This window comes from Salvia hispanica, chromosome 2 (genome assembly GCF_029641045.1).
Source record: "Salvia hispanica isolate PSC_SH4W2 chromosome 2, Shi_PSC_v1, whole genome shotgun sequence".
Taxonomy (NCBI): Eukaryota; Viridiplantae; Streptophyta; class Magnoliopsida; order Lamiales; family Lamiaceae; genus Salvia; species Salvia hispanica.
This window is the reverse complement of record NC_142693.1, coordinates 16,979,100-16,998,790: the sequence shown is the minus strand read 5'-3', so window position 1 is coordinate 16,998,790 and position 19,691 is coordinate 16,979,100. Positions and strand designations below refer to the sequence as shown.

At 36.6% G+C, this 19,691-nt stretch overlaps 2 protein-coding genes and 2 pseudogenes across 3 annotated transcripts; 2 read left to right on the top strand and 2 right to left on the bottom strand.

Moving 5' to 3' along the window:
• Positions 1-1,679: 1,679 nt before the first annotated feature.
• Positions 1,680-2,630, top strand: LOC125201822 (uncharacterized). 2 transcript variants are annotated; one of them, XM_048100079.2, is made up of 2 exons: positions 1,680-1,809; positions 2,012-2,630. In XM_048100079.2, the coding sequence occupies exons 1-2, from the start codon at positions 1,795-1,797 to the stop codon at positions 2,474-2,476; spliced, it is 480 nt and encodes a 159-aa protein (XP_047956036.1). In that variant the 5' UTR covers positions 1,680-1,794; the 3' UTR covers positions 2,477-2,630. The 2 variants fall into 2 exon arrangements, with proteins under 2 accessions (XP_047956036.1, XP_047956035.1); XM_048100078.2 differs by having other exon boundaries at positions 1,718-1,809; positions 2,009-2,630.
• Positions 2,631-3,562: 932 nt separating this feature from the next.
• LOC125187858 (E3 ubiquitin-protein ligase UPL5 pseudogene) lies at positions 3,563-5,915 on the bottom strand (annotated as a pseudogene).
• Positions 5,916-9,366: 3,451 nt separating this feature from the next.
• Positions 9,367-10,394, bottom strand: LOC125204206 (uncharacterized). The gene is made up of 2 exons (XM_048102802.2): positions 10,320-10,394; positions 9,367-9,956 (listed from the first exon to the last, which is right to left on the bottom strand). The coding sequence occupies exons 1-2, from the start codon at positions 10,335-10,337 to the stop codon at positions 9,528-9,530; spliced, it is 447 nt and encodes a 148-aa protein (XP_047958759.2). The 5' UTR covers positions 10,338-10,394; the 3' UTR covers positions 9,367-9,527.
• A 6,643-nt stretch (positions 10,395-17,037) lies between these two features.
• Positions 17,038-19,461, top strand: LOC125187848 (E3 ubiquitin-protein ligase UPL5 pseudogene; annotated as a pseudogene).
• Positions 19,462-19,691: the final 230 nt, after the last annotated feature.

The window sequence follows — 19,691 nt, the reverse complement described above, 5'->3', positions numbered from 1 at the left end:
ATAGTATGATTTTTTATATATCCACAAATATATTTATTTATTTTATAATATTTTGGAGTAATTAATGTTTGAAATATATATATACTAAAAATTATATTTCTAAGTTCTATGACTTTATCTATCACTCTTAAGTGATACTCCTATCTCATTTAACTTTATTTCTTAATGTTCTTATCTTAAATGAAGAAATATGACTAATTTTTGTAAATTCTATCTGTTCCTTAGAGTCATAGTTCCTATCTCTTCTCACTTTATTCTCATGGTTCTTATCTCTATTTTTCTTTCATACTGTACAATTTATATCTCTCTTTATCTCCTGTATAATTCTTGGATTCCTCGATGATTTATAATAGAAATAAAATTATCAATTATTTTGGGATAGTGGCAAACATATATCTTGGCTATTTTATTGATATGAATCTAGTCCAACCCATCTTATTTCTTGGTCGCTTAAATCTGTGAAAATGGTCATCTAGACTTCTTCTACTAAAATAAGTAATGTTTTACTGTATATTCAATCTAATTCCTTAGAATCAATAGATTTGGATCTATGATAGAAAAATATTGAGATTTCTGACTACACAAGTGGAATGAGATACTGAAATATTCCCTCATACAATGAGTTTAGCTACCCTTATTATTATATACTATAAAAATGCCATAATTTGGTGATTTAAGAAATTGGAAAGGAGTCCACGTCGGCAGATTGATGGGCCCCATTTACAAATGGGCATAGCTGGCACTGTTGGGCCCACATCAAAGTAATGCCACCGACCTTCGTCACTCAGTAGGGCCACCCACACCACGCTTTTTTACAAACTTTCCAGTTGTAGCACTGTGCCTCATTTCACCTTCATTTACTTTATGTTCAAAAATAAAATCATGCTAGAGTTTTACTCTTATGCCAAATTTGTTCTCTTTCTTTGATATTCTTATTTATTAAGATTAATATTAAAATAAAATAAAATATTTTTTTGAATTTCTATATATTAAGTGCGCTTAGATCTCTAATAGTCCATCCGACCCTTGTAACATGTCACCATTTGACCTGAAACGAGATTTAAGAAATATAATAAAAAGTGAGTTGCAAATGTGTGGCATATGGATCATATTTTTGTATATTAGTTTTATAATAAAATGTGAGTGAGAATGAGTTAGTGGAAGGTGGAGTCTATTATAAAAAAATACTAGTAAAAATTGTGAAAGTGACAAATTTTTATTAACGGACAAAAATGGAAATAAGTTAATAAATATTTAAAGACGGGGGAGTATATAATATCTAGCCTTTGTCACTGAATTAGAACATCTCCACGAAACCATATATATATGAGCAGTTTAGAAAATGCGAGAAGATATTGACCTCCATATCCCTTTGCCATTTCAAAACAACATATTTCAATGATATTTCATTATAAACTTTATAAAATTGAGATCATATTTCATTAACTTTTCATAATATTATTTTCATCCACTTGTAAGTGCAGAGTGAAAATAAGAATATTACTGGGCAGATAGAATAATAGAGTAGTAGATAATATTTCTTAAAAAATTTAGTAGAATATTTCTGATTAAATTTTATGGCAAAAGTTAATAATCATTTACAACTAGGCATGACTCAAGATTCTCTAATTAAATTATAATAGTAGTGTATATATTTTAAAGTAGCTAATTTGAACCCCTATAAATACCACCTCTAACCCTGCCTTTCATAACATCACATAAACATTCACTAAAACACTAGTAGCATTTTAGGTTTGAATTCTTCCTTGTTCAGCTTCAAACTCTTTCACTACAATGGCATCAGTTGAGGTATATCTTGTTTCCTAGCGCTAGTTTGATCTCTTCCTAGCTTGGATCAAAAAATATAGTAGTAGTATCGTTTTTTCTTCAAATTAATAGATCACCTTTAAGAAATCTAGAGTTTTGATCAATTATTATTGCATTAGAATCCAATGATTTTCCTTTCTCGTGAATGCCATTTTATGTTAATTTTTGTGATCGATTGAAGCAGGTTGGATCAGTTCCAGTGGCAGAGATCGTTGCTCCGGTTGAGGCAGCGGTGAAAGTGGAGGAGACTCCTGCAGAGGTGGTGGCCGTGGCGGAAGAAGTAGCTGCTGAAGCCGAGCCAGAGAAAGAAGCCGCGGCGGTGGAGGAGCCAGCCGTTGAAGAGGCTGCTCCAGTTGAAGCCGAGCCAGAGAAAGAAGCCGCGGCGGTGGAGGAGCCAGCCGTTGAAGAGGCTGCTCCAGCAGAAGCCGAGCCAGAGAAAGAAGCCGCAGCAGTGGAGGAGCCAGCTGAGGCCGAGCCTGAGAAAGAAGCCGCGGCCGTAGAGGAGCCAGCTGTTGAAGCCGAGACGACAGTGGTTACGGCTGAAGAAGCCGTTCCAGAGAAAGAGCCATTGGCTGTTGAGGAGGCCGCTCCCGTCGCTGCTGAAGAGGCTGCTCCAGCTGAAGTTGCAGTTGAGAAAGCTGAGGAGTGAAAGAGCTGATGCTAGTATATGACAAAGGTGGCAGTATTTGAAAATTTTATCATGGTTTTTGATGGATGGTGTTGAGGAGTAGTATTTAATTTCAATTTTTATTTGTACTAGCAATACCATTCAAGTTTCAATTAATAAAAATTATGTTCATCTATTTTTAATGTATTTGCAGTGCTATACACGACAATGCGTTTTCATTATGTACAAAAGTATGAGAAATTCTATTTTCTGCACAACCACCTAAATCCACATATTTTCACCCTATCCCAAAGCTGCAACCTACGTGCTCATATCGCGCATCACTACACTAGTAGGGTACTCTGGGAAACTCAACTGGTAAAAGCACGTATGAGACAAAGGAAATCGTCCACATGATTCAGAAGTCTTGTAGATGTGAAGCTGAGAAGTTAAACCACTGAAACCTTCAACAGATAAGTAAGTATTTGATTGAGGTCCACAAGAAGAGTAGAACCTTTTTTTGCTGCGCTCCTATTCATCTAAGAGGCAACATATAGAGCATGACTATAGTGGTAGGGGCCGAGGACACTGAACATATGCAAATGCTCAGATGCTTTTTCAAGGTCCATCCCTGGATTCATTGACCTTCTTCAACTAGTATTAACGGAGGAATTTCCTTGCACATAATGAAAATAAACGAAACGACCTCGTTGATGAGCCCCAAGGCCTTCGGGTGTTTGGTGCTGCTCGGTAACCAGAATCCCGGTGATTTTCAGTTATTAAAATTAAATAATACCACTGATTATTCGTTGAATTAAATTAAGAAAAAATTTAAGCATAGAAGATAAATTAATAGAGTGCAATGCTTTTGTGGATGAATTCAAAGCACAGATATACTCCATGTAATATATCTGAAATCCAAATTAAAGCATTTATACTTTTGTTAAGAATAAGATCCATATAAGCTCAAAACAAAGTGATAATTCTACACAAAATCTTAAAACAAACTAAACGAGTCTACCCATATTCTACAAGTTACCGTTGTTGTAAAAAACACATGTAGCAACTCCTCTGTTTTCATCTACTATGAAAATCTATTTTCTACACAACTACCTAAATCCACATATTTCACAATGTCCCAAAGCTGCAACCTACTTGCTCCTGCATGATAATGCTAAGACGATCGTGCATCACATCCCTGGTAGGGTACGCAGGGAAACACAACCGGTAAAAGCACGTATGAGACGAAGGAAGCCGCCCACAGGATTCAGAAGTCTTGTAGATGTAAAGCTGAGAAGCTAAACCACTGAAACCTTTAACTGGTAAGTATTTGATCGAAGTCCAAAAGAAGAGTAGAATCTTTTTCTGCTCTGCTGTCATCTCTCCGACAATCTTCCAAAACCACGATATCTGATCATCTGTTTCCTTAAAGCCATCATACTTTGTATGTGCTTTCCAATCATCAACAGAGATTTCACTTTCACTCCCTTGTAGCATCCATTCTAGATCTTCTGGTTCCATGCATTTGAAGAATGATTTTCGGAGATGACGACAATGCATTATGTCAGCAAAGCCTTTGGCAAAATGCTCTACTTGGTCAGCAACGGATATCACAAACCGGTGCTGTATAAGTGAATCAACATATTGTCTCCTGTTTTTACTATTTACAACAATACTTTTCCCATTAGTGCAGAGATTAACAGTCTTCCTTGTTCCCAGCTCCGAAACTTCATGAACAAATGTTAGACCTAAGGCATCTTGATCAACGAGCTCCGGGTCCATCTCTAGGATTTGCTTGCAGCTGTTATATAACAAGGGATCTGCATCCCTTATATCTTCTAAGGTGATTGTATGCCCAGCCAATTGCAAAAAGAATACACGATCAAATACGATGCCCACTTGTATATTATGCATCAAGGCTAAGGCAATCATTTTTCCCGCAAAGCCAAAATACTCGAGGTGCACTGGGTGCACTTTAGATGCTGGATTTGGATAGAACCTTCTACGATCATCAGAGCAAGCTACGAAGAGGGCATTTTGAGGGTTGAAGATTGCTTGGCATACTAATAAAAACCACTCCCGTATAACACCTGGGCCGGTGGCTTCCTCGTTCTTGAACTCCATAAATAAACCAGCCCGTAAGGACTCAATCTCAGCATGTTTCATATACTCAAATGATTCAGCCAACAAATGTGAGCGGTCAATCAACATCTCATGTCGTACCCCATAGTTCGTCTTCACTCTAGGAAGCATCATCATTGCTAAGTGTCTCCTTGCATCGAAGTTGGTCACTTCCCTACACTCAAAAATCCAACTATGGTCCTCACCTCTCTTTGTACACTTGACAACAAGTTTACAGAAAGCTCCCTTTGTACTCTTCATGACTTCCCAAAATAAACCTTCACAACCACTATAAATCTTTGAGATACTATTAAGTTCCTTCATAAGTTTAAGGTAATGACAACGCCTAACACCGTGGGCATGTTTCAAATCACTGTTAATTATGTTCTCGAGTTCCCCCAAACACCTCTCCAATATACCTAATAACTCATGGAAAATTTCAAACAAACTTCTAACTTCATCTCTGTAAACATGTGATACGTCAGTCAACGGAACAACAATGGGATCACATCCCTTAATCTCCTTCATCAGCGGTGCCACAAATGAAGAGAAGTCACTTATATCAACCAATGAAGGCCCATAAAAACGATTTGGGTGCACGCTGAACAACAAATCATCGGAGAGTTTAGCTGCCAACTCCTCAACAAATGGAAAAATATCTTTAATCTCAATTTCAGCCTTCTTTCCAACCTCAACATACTTCATCAATGCCGCTAAACTACTTCGGCATGAACAATATAAGGGATCATCAATTCCGGCTGCTCCCTCAGAATTCAAAAATTATAAGGAAATACTGATGATACGCATGCTTAGGCAGAATAGTCTTATTCAATCCGAGGAAATGTAGTATGGCCTCATCAGCTAAAAAACGATTCATTCCATCGATATCAGGCGTCATATAAAGCATGACCAGAGCTTTAGGGGCCGAGGAAGCACTGAAGATCCGCAAATGCTCAGATGCTTGATCAAGGTCCATCCATGACCAGAATTCGTCGAGCATTGACTTCACCTCAGTTGGAGCGTTGAGCGGATGAGTTGCCTTGCACATAATGAAAATACACGAAACGAGCTCGTCGATGAGCTGGCAGGGCTTGGGGGGTTTGGTGATGCGCATACTGCCAACGAGAGAGAGTTTTGCGAGGTTCTGCACTTTGCATTCGGCTAAAGTCTGCTCCCAGTGCAGCTGTTTCCCGCGGTAGAAAAGCCTCCGCAACGTAACCGGAATTCCGGTGATGGCCTCAATCTTGTCGTGGATGGATTTGACGGTGGCGGAGGAGTCGATGAGTAAGACTATGCTACTGTCTACGAATATACTAGTGATGATGACGTGGCATTCGAGGAGGGCGGCGCAAGACGACATCGGAGCAATTCAGGCGTCGAAATCAAAGAATTTCGTGTGGGGAAGTTTGAATCAAAGGGTTTCAAATTTAATTGAGCCTATAACCTATTTATAGATTTATGATAGGGCTTTGATAAGGAGGTTGAATTAAGTCACTTCATTAATTTTGTTAGTATCGATACTTGTAATATCTGAAATTCAAATCAAAGTAGGAGTAGTATTTATTCATTAAATAATAATCGACTCTCTCCATGAAATTAAAAAATTCACTATACCAAAATGGAAATCTAATTTGGCGTACAGGGGGGGAGTGATCAATTGCTAACTAATCCTTTAATCGTTAACTACAACTAATTTAAGGCCATAGGATTTTAGAGAATGTGTGGTCTACAATTTGTCACATGTAATTTTTGTTTTTATTAATTAAATCGGAAAAGATAAAAAAAAACTACAAATTAGAGTTTTGGATGAAAAGTCAATATAGTGTTCTGAAAATATCAACACAATGCTTTAAGAATGTCAACACAATGCTTTAAGAATGTTAACCCATTGCTTATATTGACATTCTACATGTATTATATTGACATATTTTATGTACATGTTTGAAATTCTAAAATGAATTTTGGGATTGTTGCTAGTTGGTACACTATGATTTTAAATTTGTATTATTTTTACTTAGTTGTATTTGCATAATTTCCAACTATTAACTATGCACAAATATGGTGATTTCTCATCTCTTAAATATAATATGACTACGTATGAAATATAATGCAAATTCAAATTTCAAATAAGCAAATATGATAGAAACATCAAGCATGTCTAATATTAAATCACCAATCAAAAGTTTAATATAAAATAAAAAATAATTCACTTTCATCAGAAGTTTAAATATAAATAACTATGTTTTCAATCTCTAATATAAAGACACTAAACTAATAAAAGTTCCACTTTCACCAATCTTGCAATCCTTCATTTGGCAGTAGATAATAATTGGAAATAAAGTGTATCATTGGGGAGTATATATAGATTTAAAACTAACTAACTAAAACAAAATATTTGAAAATTCTAATCCTAAAAATAACGGGTATTATTGGGTTTAACGGGTATACCCGCGCGGGTAGCGGGTATACCCATACCCGTAAAAATTTAAAACAAACTACCCGATCCCGCCCCGTTTCCCATTATCATCGGGTAGCGGGTACCCGTTACCCGGCGGATAGCGGGTCGGATTGAGGGTTTCCCGATACCCGCTACCCGTTTCGATACCCCTAGTTGAAGTTTGTATTGTGCTAGTAAATCTAGTTGGTTTTGCTAGGAAAGTCAAGTCCGCTATATTGTTATTTTTATTTTTTAATTATTATTAAATGAATAAATTTAGTAAACCAAATTAAGAAATGGTCTTACTAAATTAAATAAAATTATTTTACGCACTTCATTAGAGTTTACGATGCTTAAATAGTCCTTAGGAATTGTTGACTGAAGGCTTTTCATTTATAACATGGCCCTATAGTTCAATAGTATCGTCACAAAAAAATTAAAAATCAAAAATCAAAAATAAAAAATAAAAATTTGCATCTTTCACGATCAATTCTTCGTGTTTTCGTTTCTGCTGTGATGCGCTCTTGTTCCGTAAGCTATAAGATCAATCATGACTATCTTGTTATAGCAATGCTTCAAGTTTCTTGATTTTTTTGAGTTTCAAATCTCCTTACAATAACAACACTCTTCTGGTTCCAAGCATTTGAAGAATGATTGTTCGAAACGACGAAAAATAATAATGTCAGCAAATCCTCTTGCAAAATACTCTACCTGGTCAGCAACAGATGTCACAAACCGGTGTTGCATAAGAGAATCAACATATTGCCTCCCGTTTTTCTATTTACAGCAATACTTTTCCCATTAGTGCAGAGATCAATAGTCTTCCTTGTCCTCAACTTCATGAACAGATGTTAAACATAAGGCATCTTGATCAACGAGCTCCGGGTCCATCTCTAGGATTTGCTTGCAGCTGTTATATAACGAGGGATGTGCATCCTTTATATCTCTAAGGTGACTATACGTCCAGCCAATTGCAAAAAGAATAGATGATCGAATACAATGCCGACTTGTATCTTATGCATCAAGGCTAAGGCAATCATCTTTCCGGAGAACCTAAAGTACTCAAGCTGCAATGGGTCTACTTTACATACTGCAAATAGAAAAGACAATAAATGGAATGATAAGTCTGGTTAGTTTCAACTGAACTGAAACTGGAAGTACCTCTAGATTTACAAATCAAGAGGCTTCTTGGTATGATGGAATGGAATGTGATTCCTACTTCCATTCTATTCATTTGCTTGGTGTGATGGAATGAATGAGTGAATGGATGAAAATGCAAAGTAAATCCAAGAAAATTGACATTTCATTCCTATCTTCATTCCATTCCAACCTCCATTCCATTCCACCCTCATTCCATTCCATCATACCAAGCATGGCGCAAGTGTCTTTCTTTACCTAAAGTATGCTAATTAACAATAAGAATCAGACAATTTTTTATTGAACATGCCTCAGATAGTCTTACCATAAAGTAGGCAAAAAGGAATTCAAATAAACATGATTCAATTTCAGGTTGATAGATAAGACATCAATTACTGGTAGGAAGAGGAATACAAAGGATCTATAACTGGACTTGGATAGAACCTTCTGCTATCATTAGAGCAAGCTACAAAGAGGGCATATTGAGGGTTGAAGATTGCTTGGCATACCAAGAAAACCCACTCCCGTAGAACACCGGGGCCAGTGGCTTCCTCATTCTTGAACGCCAAAAAACTAGCACGTAAAGAAAAAATGTCTGCATGTTTCATATACTCAAATGATTCTGTCAACAAATGTGACCGATCAATAAGCATCTCATGTCGTTCCCCTTCATCATTGCCATTGTCATCGACATCCTTCACCCTGGGAAGCATCAACATTGCTAAATGTCTCCTTGCCTCAAAGTTGGTCGCTTCTTTACACACAAAAATCCAACTATGGTCCTCACCCCTCTTTGCACACTTGACAACAAGTTCACAGAAAGCTCCGTCTAATTCAGACCAAATGTGACCTATTTTTATTTGTTAGAGATCAAATAATTCAAAAGATAATGTCTGGACCAAAATCGTAAAATCGCCGTATGTTAAAGACCAAAAAGAGACTTTAGTCTACATAAAATCATACTCCTAATTACTATTGTTAAATCATTGTACAATCTTCATCCAAAATCTATGCATCACCATTTGAAGAATATCGAACAAAATCAAACAAAATTTTGAAACTCACACCGATCAAATTTCTTAAATACCTGAATTCCACCAATGATACAGATTTGATCTCAAGTAGCAGCATCATCAACTTTAACAATAATTTAAATAAATATAAGACGGATCATTTATCATCTTATGCATGAAAACAACATAATGCAATTCGTTAAAATTGCCAAAGAAACCATAAATAGATGACATAAGTTTTATTAGTTGAAACTTGAATGATGGTGCTACAAATAAAAATTGAAATTAAGTAAACTCAACACCATCCATCAAAAACCAAGATAAAAGATATTCAAATAGTGCCACCTTTTACATATAGTAGCATAATACATATTCAGCTGCTCTTTCACTCCTCAGTTTTCTCAACTGCAACTTCAGCCTCCTTCTCCTCCTTGGCGGCGACAGGAGCTGCCTCCTCCTCCGCAGCGGCTTCAGCTGGAGCAGCCTCTTCAGCGGTGACAGGAGCAGCTTCAACAGCTGGCTCCTCCACCGCCGCGGCTTCTTTCAGCTCAGGCTCGGCTTCAGCTGAAGCAGCCTTCTCCTCGGCGACTTCAGCTGGAGCAGCCACTTCAGCGGTGACAGCAGCAGCTTCAACGGCTGGCTCCTCCACAGCCGCGGCTTCAACGGCTGGCTCCTCCACTGCTGCGGCTTCAGCAGCTGCAGTTTCCTCACTTGCTACTTCTTCCGCTACCGCCACCACCTCTGCAGGAGACTCCTCCACTTTCACCAGTGCCTCAGCCGGAGCAACGATCTCTGCCACTGGAACTGATCCAACCTGCTCGAAATAAGTCATACTTTTATGTATTAGTTTTATGCATAATAATTTTATTGTGAATTGAATAAGTTAGTGAAATATAAAATCTTCTTGCCAAATATAGCAAAAATGAAATAAGACAATTAATGGGACGGAGTGAAAATGGCACAATGTGGCAATAAATAGGGATCGGAGTGAGTATAATCGATGACACAATTTAACATAGATGACATTCACAATGTGAAAATTCCAATATGTGATTTTAATACTACAATAACTTGAAGAGATCCTAAAAAAACTTGAAGAAAAAACAATATACTCCTATAGTTTTTTATTTAAACCGACAAGAGATCAAACTAGCACTAGCAAACAAGAAATATATACCTCAACTGATGATGCCATTGTAGTATGAAGAATGGTGAAGGAGTCAAAGCTGAAATAAGCTAGTGTTTAAGTGAATGTGATGATATTTGGGGATGGAGAAGAGTGGGTATTTATAGGGACTCAAATGTATTGTCACAAACTGGCACATAGAGTACACTCATGCTTAGTTGTAATTTCTTACTTTACTTTCCTTCAAAAATTAAACTCAAATAATATATTGTTATTTTAGGTTTTCTCTCTCTTGTTAATTTATAGATAGATGGATTTTATTTTTCTTAAATTTTTATAGGGAAAGGGGCAATACCACATTATTATTTTTATCTTACCATTTACTTGAACTGCTATTTATGATTTCATGGAGTAAAACATATACTCATGTTCTAATATAGTGACGCAGCTAGACATTTTTTGTTGAGTATTTAATGTATTTAATTTATAGACATTTAAATTTAATAAATACCTGAAAATAATATTTTCAAATATTTTTAAATATAAACATTGAAATAAATAGGAATATCAATGAAAGAGAATTAGATTTGCCATAAGATTAAAATATATCCAAATTATGTACAAGACATATATTTGTCATAAAAAAACGAGAGAGATAAGAACCATGATAATAAAGTGAGAAGGGATGGGAACGTATGACCTTGAGGATTAGATGGAATTTAGAAAAAGAATTATATTTATTCATTCAAGATAAAAATTGGGAGGACTAAAGTGAAACGGGATAGGAAATGTCACTTTGAGCCAGAGATCGAGTTTAGAAAAATAGTACTACCTCCATTCCATAGTAATAGAGTCATTTTGTCATTTTAGTACGTTCCATTGTAATAGAGTCATTTCTCCTTTTAGTAAAAGTCAATACATTTTTCCACACATACTTTACTCTCTCTTACTTTTTTCTCTTTTCATCTCTCTACCTTTTTTTTCATTTTCCACTTTATTCTTCATTTACTTGACTCTCCTAATACAATTTTTCTTAATCTCCGTATCGAAAAGAAACGCCCCCATTACTATGGAACGAAAGGAGTACTCGTATTAAAATATTTACCGGCATACTTTATGTATAAAATAAATATATTCATATTAAAACTCGTATTAAATATAAATACACTTTAATTTGTAGCTTGAGGTGTTACTGTTCGGGTTGCGAGCTAATCGGACTGAAATTTTATCGATATTACAACCTTAATCCTAAACGTTTAGATTTCATACTAGCAAAACGAACAAATCGGGCACCAAACTATTTATTAAAATTATCTTATTTATTAATCGTAAATGTTTTATATTTCTTAGAAATAATAATTCCTTAGTCCCATAAAAATATGTGCATTTAAAATGACATGAGAACTAATGTACAATTGTTAAAGTAAGATAGAGGATGAAAAGGGTAGTTAATATAATGCTAGTAGATAGTGAGATCCATATAACTATGTTTAATGAGTTGAATAGTGTAACATAGTGGTATAAATTGTAAATAAATTGACGTGCATACATAATGAGTTGGGACACAATTTTCCATAAAGAAATATGCTCAATTCTTATAGTTGGTACCATTTGTTTTTACCATTTTGCTCCTATTGCCATTAAGGACATATCACTCTTTTACCTGGTCAGTTAAGACACATGATTTATAGTTTTTCATCTTCAGGTATCTAAAATGTGATTTTTCCTAAGAATTTATAAAAAGTGCAAAACTCATTTACATTTACCAACTTTTAAGTTTAAATATTGTTTCTTACAATAATTTATTCATTTGCATAGTAAATTGAGTTTGAATTTTGGATTTATATTAAAAAATATTGACGTAATAAAATTAAAAGATTAAGAGACATATATGCTCTACTAATACTATAATGTTATTCCATGGAGTATTTTATTACGAGATTTTTTTATCTAATTTTAAAAGGTATATTAGCTAGTTATGAATGTGTAAAGCGATGATATTTTCTAATGCACATTACGATGTACCTTTGTCAAACTAACAAAAGTTATTTATTACTTCGTAATTTAGGGTGTCTCCGGTGGCGCCCCTCCCACTAGGACCTCCACTAACCCTTCCCACAAAAACTGCATGCCACGTCAGCACTAGCCCTTCCCATTCTACTGTCACATCATTAGCCTTTCCCACTGCACTAGGACTTCCCACTAGGACTTCCACTAGCCCTTCCCACAATTATTCAATTTACGGACTAAAAATTTACGAAATTATTAATACGTCGAAACGAAATACGGGAAAATTCGAAAACTTCATTTAAAAAAATGACATTAAAAAAAATTTACATAATTAAAAAAAAACATAGTTTAAAAATAAAATTACATAATACCCTCGGCTCTCACTCCTCCTCCTCGTCCTCGTCCCCATCGCCCGTGCCGCTGACGTCCTCCGATCTCGACGCCATAATCATCAATGGGTGGCAGACTTAAATCGCGCCGACATTGGTCGACCACCTCCTTGTACAGCCTTTTCAACACTGGATCCTACGTGTTATACCACTTCATAGTGCTCTGCATCAGGGTCTTCGTTTGCTGCGCGCGGGCGAGGACGCCGTCCTCTGGGCCTCCTGGGGCCTCCGATTCGACCTCGTAGGACCCGCTGTCGCTGCCGCTTCCCCTCGCCATCGGGCGCCGACGACGGCGAGAGTCTGTTCGTGGTAGCGGGGCCTCTTCCTCGGCTTCGGGGAGCTCTTGCGAACCAGCACTGCTCCTGTACTCACCGGAAGAGTTGATCTACGTCCGCTTCCAGCCCGATTCGACACCAATCGCAAACTTTTGCAAATCCTTGACCACGAGAAAGGCCTCCCACTGGTCAAACTCTTTGATGTTCAACTCTCGGTTGGGGTACTGGGCCAAGGTTTGTCTCTTCACATCATCCTCAGACATGCCGCTGGTTACCATGCGCATGTTGTTTTGGTAGAGGCGGCAAAACGACTAAGCTTAGGCCTCAACCGAAGCCACTGTTTCCGTCATTGCTCGGGTATGCGAGGCTTCGCCCCAGGCAGTTTGACGTTGCGGTAGGCGGCACTAATGCGATGCCACATTCGGTCAACATACTAGTTCGCCCCGACATAGGGACCTCTACAACACCGATCCATGCCTTCGCAAGCGCGGCATTTTCCCACACGGACCAGATCGTCCTCCTCTCAGTCTCATCCTCGCCCTCCTCCTCCTCTGCCCCCGTGTGCGATGAAGAGCTCGGGACTTTGCCCTTGCCCTTGCCCCTACCCCCGCCTCTGGCCTTCCCCTTGCCTTTGCTCCTGCCCCTTGCAGCTGGCTCCGCCTCATCGGGAGTCTCACAGATCGGCGATAGCCCCAGATCCTCAAAAGAGAAAATCTCGATGTTGGCGTACTGAGTCTCCGGAACAGTACTAGGGGAATCATCGGCCAACAAATCTATATATGGCCGATACACAGATTCCCTAGGCGTCCTCGGGCTCCGCATCTCCATCGACCCACCCACCGACATATTTGGCGGCATACCGCCCATCCCCGCTGCCCCTGGCATCGTCCCACCCATCCCCGACATATATGTCGGCATACCCGCTGACCCTGGCATCATCTGATCCATCTGACTCATCCAAGTGTACATAGTGTAGAATATTTGGGGAGTCATCGCCGGCATACCGCTCATCCCCGCCATCCCCGCCGTCCCCGCCTTCTGGGGATTCATCCCCGTAAAATTTCCCTCCGATCCGATGGGAATCGAGGGTGTGTTTCATCCGCTCTTGGTGGGGGAGTTTCTATTGTACTCCATTGTAGTAGAAATGCAATTTGTAGATTTAGAAAGAGAAATTTGTCAACACAAGTGGTGTGAATGAAATGAAGTTGGGGGAGCCCTATTTATAGAGTTTATTAAAAATTAAAAATTAAAAATGTCGGACGTCCGACCGGGAAGTCCGACCTTCGCCACAGTGGCGGACGTCCGGTCGGACGTCGACGCGAGGGACGAGCCCATCGCAGGGGCACTCGGGACGGGCGTGGGCGGACGTCCCACTCACTACGGGCGAACGGGACGGCCGTCGGTGGAGACACCCTAATATTTCTCTCATGTACGATTTAATTATTTCATAAAACTAATTGTAAAATTAATTGGTTTTGATTTTGTTTACGCTGTTTTGAATGTAGAAATTAGTTAATGCGTTTAAAATAAACAACATAAAAATGGGTTATAATAATTGTCTACGTAAAATTTAAATTCGATTAGTTAATTAGGTAAGTAAATATATATAGATGCGCATCATATTTTTAAATTTAATAGATTTGTTAGTCTGATTTTGTATACTCAAGTTTTGATATACCCATAATTATTAATTGAACAATAAAATTATAATCTATACATATATAAAGGGGGAGTTTTGGAATATTTATAGAAATATAAAATTATACTTTTATTAAAAATGATAAACTTTCACCGGAACAATGGAACAATCAAAACTATAATTAGTGCTTAGTGGACGTTTCTTAATAATTTTGTTAAGTGAACATTTCTTTATAATTTGACCAACTATAAGCATTTTCTTAAATAAATTTTTATTAATTTTTAAATAAGTACTTAGTATAACGGTTACATTATAAATGCACTCTATACATATATAAAGGGGGAGTTTTGGGGTATTTATGGAAATATTAAATTATACTTTTATTAAAAATGATAAACTTTCACCGGAACAATGGAACAATGAAACTATAATTAGTGCTTAGTGGATGTTTCTTAATAATTTTGTTAAGTGAACGTTTCTTTATAATTTGACCAACTATAAGCATTTTCTTAAATAAATTTTTATTAATTTTTAAATAAGTACTTAATATAACGGTTACATTATATAATTTCATCCATTTATTTCTATATAATTTTAAATTAATCAAATGAATGGTGGAACCAATGATATGCGGGCCATAATAAATAGTACGTTACAAATTCACTAAATTATCTATCTTTTCTTCTTCCACACATTTAGGGCATTAATTTCCCTCTCTATAAATTTTTATGAATATCTCCACTAAGTTCGTCGCAGTTTTCCTTGCCATAGTTGCTTGAGTCCTCCATCGTGATTCCGGCAAGAAAATCGGAGATGAGATATATGGGTAATGGGTTGGTACTGTTTACATACCTTCAAGATCAATTTTTTTTCTGGATATTAAAATGTTGGGTAGAAGGGAAGAAGAATCTGAAACTGAAAAGAAGTCGAAGAAGATAAAGAGACTCCAGAAGTGTGGAGGAAGAAGAGACTTAAAGGCGCCGCTCGTATTTTAGGCTATGAATTTATTATTCGTTCTATGAGTTAAAGGTGACTGGAGTTCAAGGGCTAATATAATTGGTTAGATTGTAGTAGTAATAAGGCGTTTTACATTTTATTACTATAGTATGTACTGAATTCCAATGTTTAAATATGTTTTCATTTATGTGTACATTTTATTGTAGTATGTTTAATGGATCGTATTTTAATTTTCAAGCTATGTAATTTTTATCGAATTGTGGTTATGATGAGTATATTTTAAAGTTAAGGGTTTATGATTTAGGTTTCAAGGTTTAGTTTTTTAGTGTATAGGGTCACTATATTGCAATGAAATGAAGCTCGACTAGGAAGTGTCTTACCAAGTATCTATAAAAAGCATAGAGTAAATGGATTATACACAACCAAATTTCTTCATTCTCTCTAAAGCTCTCAATATTTTATTATGCATTTTGGAGCATTGTATTGCTCAATTTTTGGAGCATCATCATGTTTATCGGTGCCTATCAGATTTGAGATGTTTCTACAAGTTAAGATAATAATACGACAATCCAAGAGAGACTTGGGGAAAGCGGATTTTCTTCGACTCGACTTATAATTCAGTTTATTTTATAATTTTCATTGTAATTTATATTTCATTTATCGTTGTTCTTTTTCTTTGATTTTAATAGTTAGAATACCGGGTTCGGAAAATTTATCTCAATATTTCTAGCACTTCTTAAAGAGGACATAATTATAACATTCCTAATCAAAAACATGCATAATATATTTCTTCATTTTAGCACAGATTTATTATTTTCATATATCTACATTATCAATGAAGTTATAGTTATATTAAGTAGGGTCACAAAAATTGGATAGACTATAGTAATAAATAAAATAATAATGTGTGTATATTTATCTACATGTACACATTCTATTAATAAATTTGTTGCGGACACTTTGTAGTAAAAAATGAAGAAAATTGAAGGTAAAAAAAAGATACAAATTTTGACGTTCAAGACATCTAGCAATATATAGGACCTGTATAATTTATATTTTCTCTATTATATTAATAGTTAATTATTTTATTGACATACTTCTTTGTATATGTATATGTGAATGTTGTCTTATAATAATTTATTCTTTATAACAATTTTAAATATTCAATAATTGGCATAGTATTTTAATTTACTAATATTTTTCGAATTGTTATCAAACAATATCTATATCTATACATATATAAAATGAGAATTTAATACATTTTTATTATATATATTTATGATTTTTGAATTTATATGAAGATATTGTTTATTGTTTCGTAAAATTATTTTACAGTATAAAATAAGTGTGTGAAGAAAATAAAATGATTCGTGCATAGCACGTGGGTGATACTAGTTTAGATTAAACCGAGACTCGATCAAACTTCATTGTCTACAACTCAATATAATTCTTCCTTTTTCTGAAAACCTAGTTCGCCTCAAAGTCATAACTGAGTGATCATGACTTCCATCAAACGCCCCGTGGAGATGTTGTCAATTCCCTCCAAGCGCCAAAAGCTCGACGCCAAGGTTGAGCTCATCAACGAGGCCGTTTCGTTTATTTTCATTATGTGCAAGGAAAATCCTACGATCAAAGTTCACACTACACCCAAGTTAATGCTCGAGGAGTTCTTGTCGATGATTCCTCGGGCGGACATTGAACAAGCGTGTGGGCATTTGAAGATGTTCAGTGCTTCCTCGGCCCCAACTGCACTAGTCATGCTCTATATGTCGCCTTTTAGAACGAATAAGAGTGCGGCTGATGAGGCCATTAGATACTTCCTCACCTCGATTAAGAGCATCCTGCCTAAGCATATGCATCATGAGTGTGTGCCTATAATTTTTGAATTCTGCAAATTGTTGAAGGAGGCAGCTGGAGTTGATGATCCGTTGTATCGATTGTGCCGAAGTAGTTTAGGGGCAATGCTGGAGTATACTGAGGTTGGAAAGAAGGCTAAAATTGATATTCCAGATATATTTCCATTTGTTGAGGAGTTAGCAGCTAAACTCTCTCATGATTTGGCGTTGAGTGCGGAGTCATTGGTTGATATAAGTGAGCTCTTTTCATTTGTGGCACCACTAATAAAGGAGATTAAGGGATGTGATCGGATTGTTGTTCCATTGACTGAGGATCTTCGTGGCGTACCTCATGTTTATAGAGATGAGCTTAGAATTTTGTATGGGATTTTCCATGATTTATTACGTATATTAGAGTCGTGTTTGGGGAAACTCGAGGACCGTATAAACAGTGATTTGGAATGGGATAAGGATACCCTTTGTATTGGATTTTCTAATTACCTTGAATTAATGAAGGAAGTAAATAGTATCTCAAAGATTTACAATGGTTGTGAAGCTTTATTTTGGGAAGCCGTGAAGAAAAGAAAGGGAGCTTTCTGTAAACTTGTTGTCAAGTGTGCAAAGAGAGGTGAGGACTATAGTTGGATTTTTGAGGGTAAGGAAGTGACCAACTTTGAGGCAAGGACACATTTAGCAATGATGATGCTTCCCAAAGATGGCTATGGCGATGATGATGTGGAATGGCATGATATGCTTATTGATCGATCACATTTGTTGACAGAATCTTTTGAGTCTATGAAATATGCTGAGATTAAGTCCTTATGTTTTGGTTTGTTTATTAAGTTCAAGAATGAGGAAGCCATTGGCCCTGGTGTTCTACGGGAGTGGTTTTTATTGGTATGCCAAGAAATCTTCAACCCTCAAAATGCCCTCTTTGTAGCTTGCTCTAGTGATCTTAGAAGGTTCTATCCAAATCCAGGTATGGATCCTTTGTTTTCCTACAATAATTGCTTGACTATCTTACTAGAGTGACATTAGAAGTAGTTCCAGTTTTAGTTCATTTGCAACTAACAAGTCTGATCATTCCATTTATTTCCCTTTCTTGTTTGCAGCATCTAAAGTGGATCCAATGCACCTCGAGTATTTTCGCTTCACCAGAGAGGAGATTGCCTTGGCCTTGATGCATAATATACAAGTGGGCGTTGTATTCGATCGTCTATTCTTTATGCAATTGGCTGGACATACAATCGCCTTAGAAGATATAAGAGATTCAGATCCCTTGTTATATAACAGTTGCAAGAAAATCTTAGAGATGGACTCAAACGCTATTGATCAAGATGTTTTAGGTCTAACATTTGTTCATGAAGTCGAGGAGTTTGGAACAAGGAAGACCGTTGATCTTTGCATTGATGGGAAAAGTATTGCTGTAAATAGTGAAAATAGGAGGCAATATGTTGATTCTCTTATACAGCACCGGTTTGTGATATCCGTTGCTGACCAGGTAGAGCATTTTGCCAAAGGCTTTGCTGACATTATAGGTTGTCGTCGTCTCCAAAAATCCTTCTTCAAGTGCTTGGAACTAGAAGATCTGGAGTGGATGCTACGTGGCAGTGAAAGTGCAATCTCTGTAGATGTATGAACTCTTTAAGGAAACAGATGATCAGATATTGTGGTTTTGGAAGATTGTCGGAGACATGACAGAGGAGCAGAAAAGGATTCTACTCCTCGATGAAATACTTACCAGTTGAAGGTTTCAGTGGTTTAGCTTCTCGGCTTTATATCTGCAAGACTTCTGAATCCACTGGACTGCTTCCTTCGTCTCAGACGTGCATTTACCAGTTGTGCTTCCCTGCATACCCGACCAGTGATGCGATGCATGATCGTCTTAGCATTATCACTCAGGAGCATGTAGGATGCAGCTTTGGGACAGGGTGAAAATATGTGGATTTAGATGTTTATGCAGAAAATAGAATTTTTCATAGTTTTGTACGTAGTAGATGAAAATGGAGGTACATCTCATGTTTTTTTACAACAATTGTAACATGTAGCAGCCTCTTATTAACTCTGAATATGGGTAACTTAATTAATGACTTATTAGTTTTTTTGACATGATATGAAAAAGTTAAGATTTTGTCTAGATTTTATAACTATATTTTGAGCTTATATGGATTTTTTTTTCTTAACAAAAACTAGGAAACTCATTACCTAATGAAACAAAAAATTGTAAAAAGACCTAAACATCTTTGTGTTTTACCTTTCTTATACAAATACATTTGGTTCGTAATTTGGTTCAAACACAATTGCAATACGGAAGATTT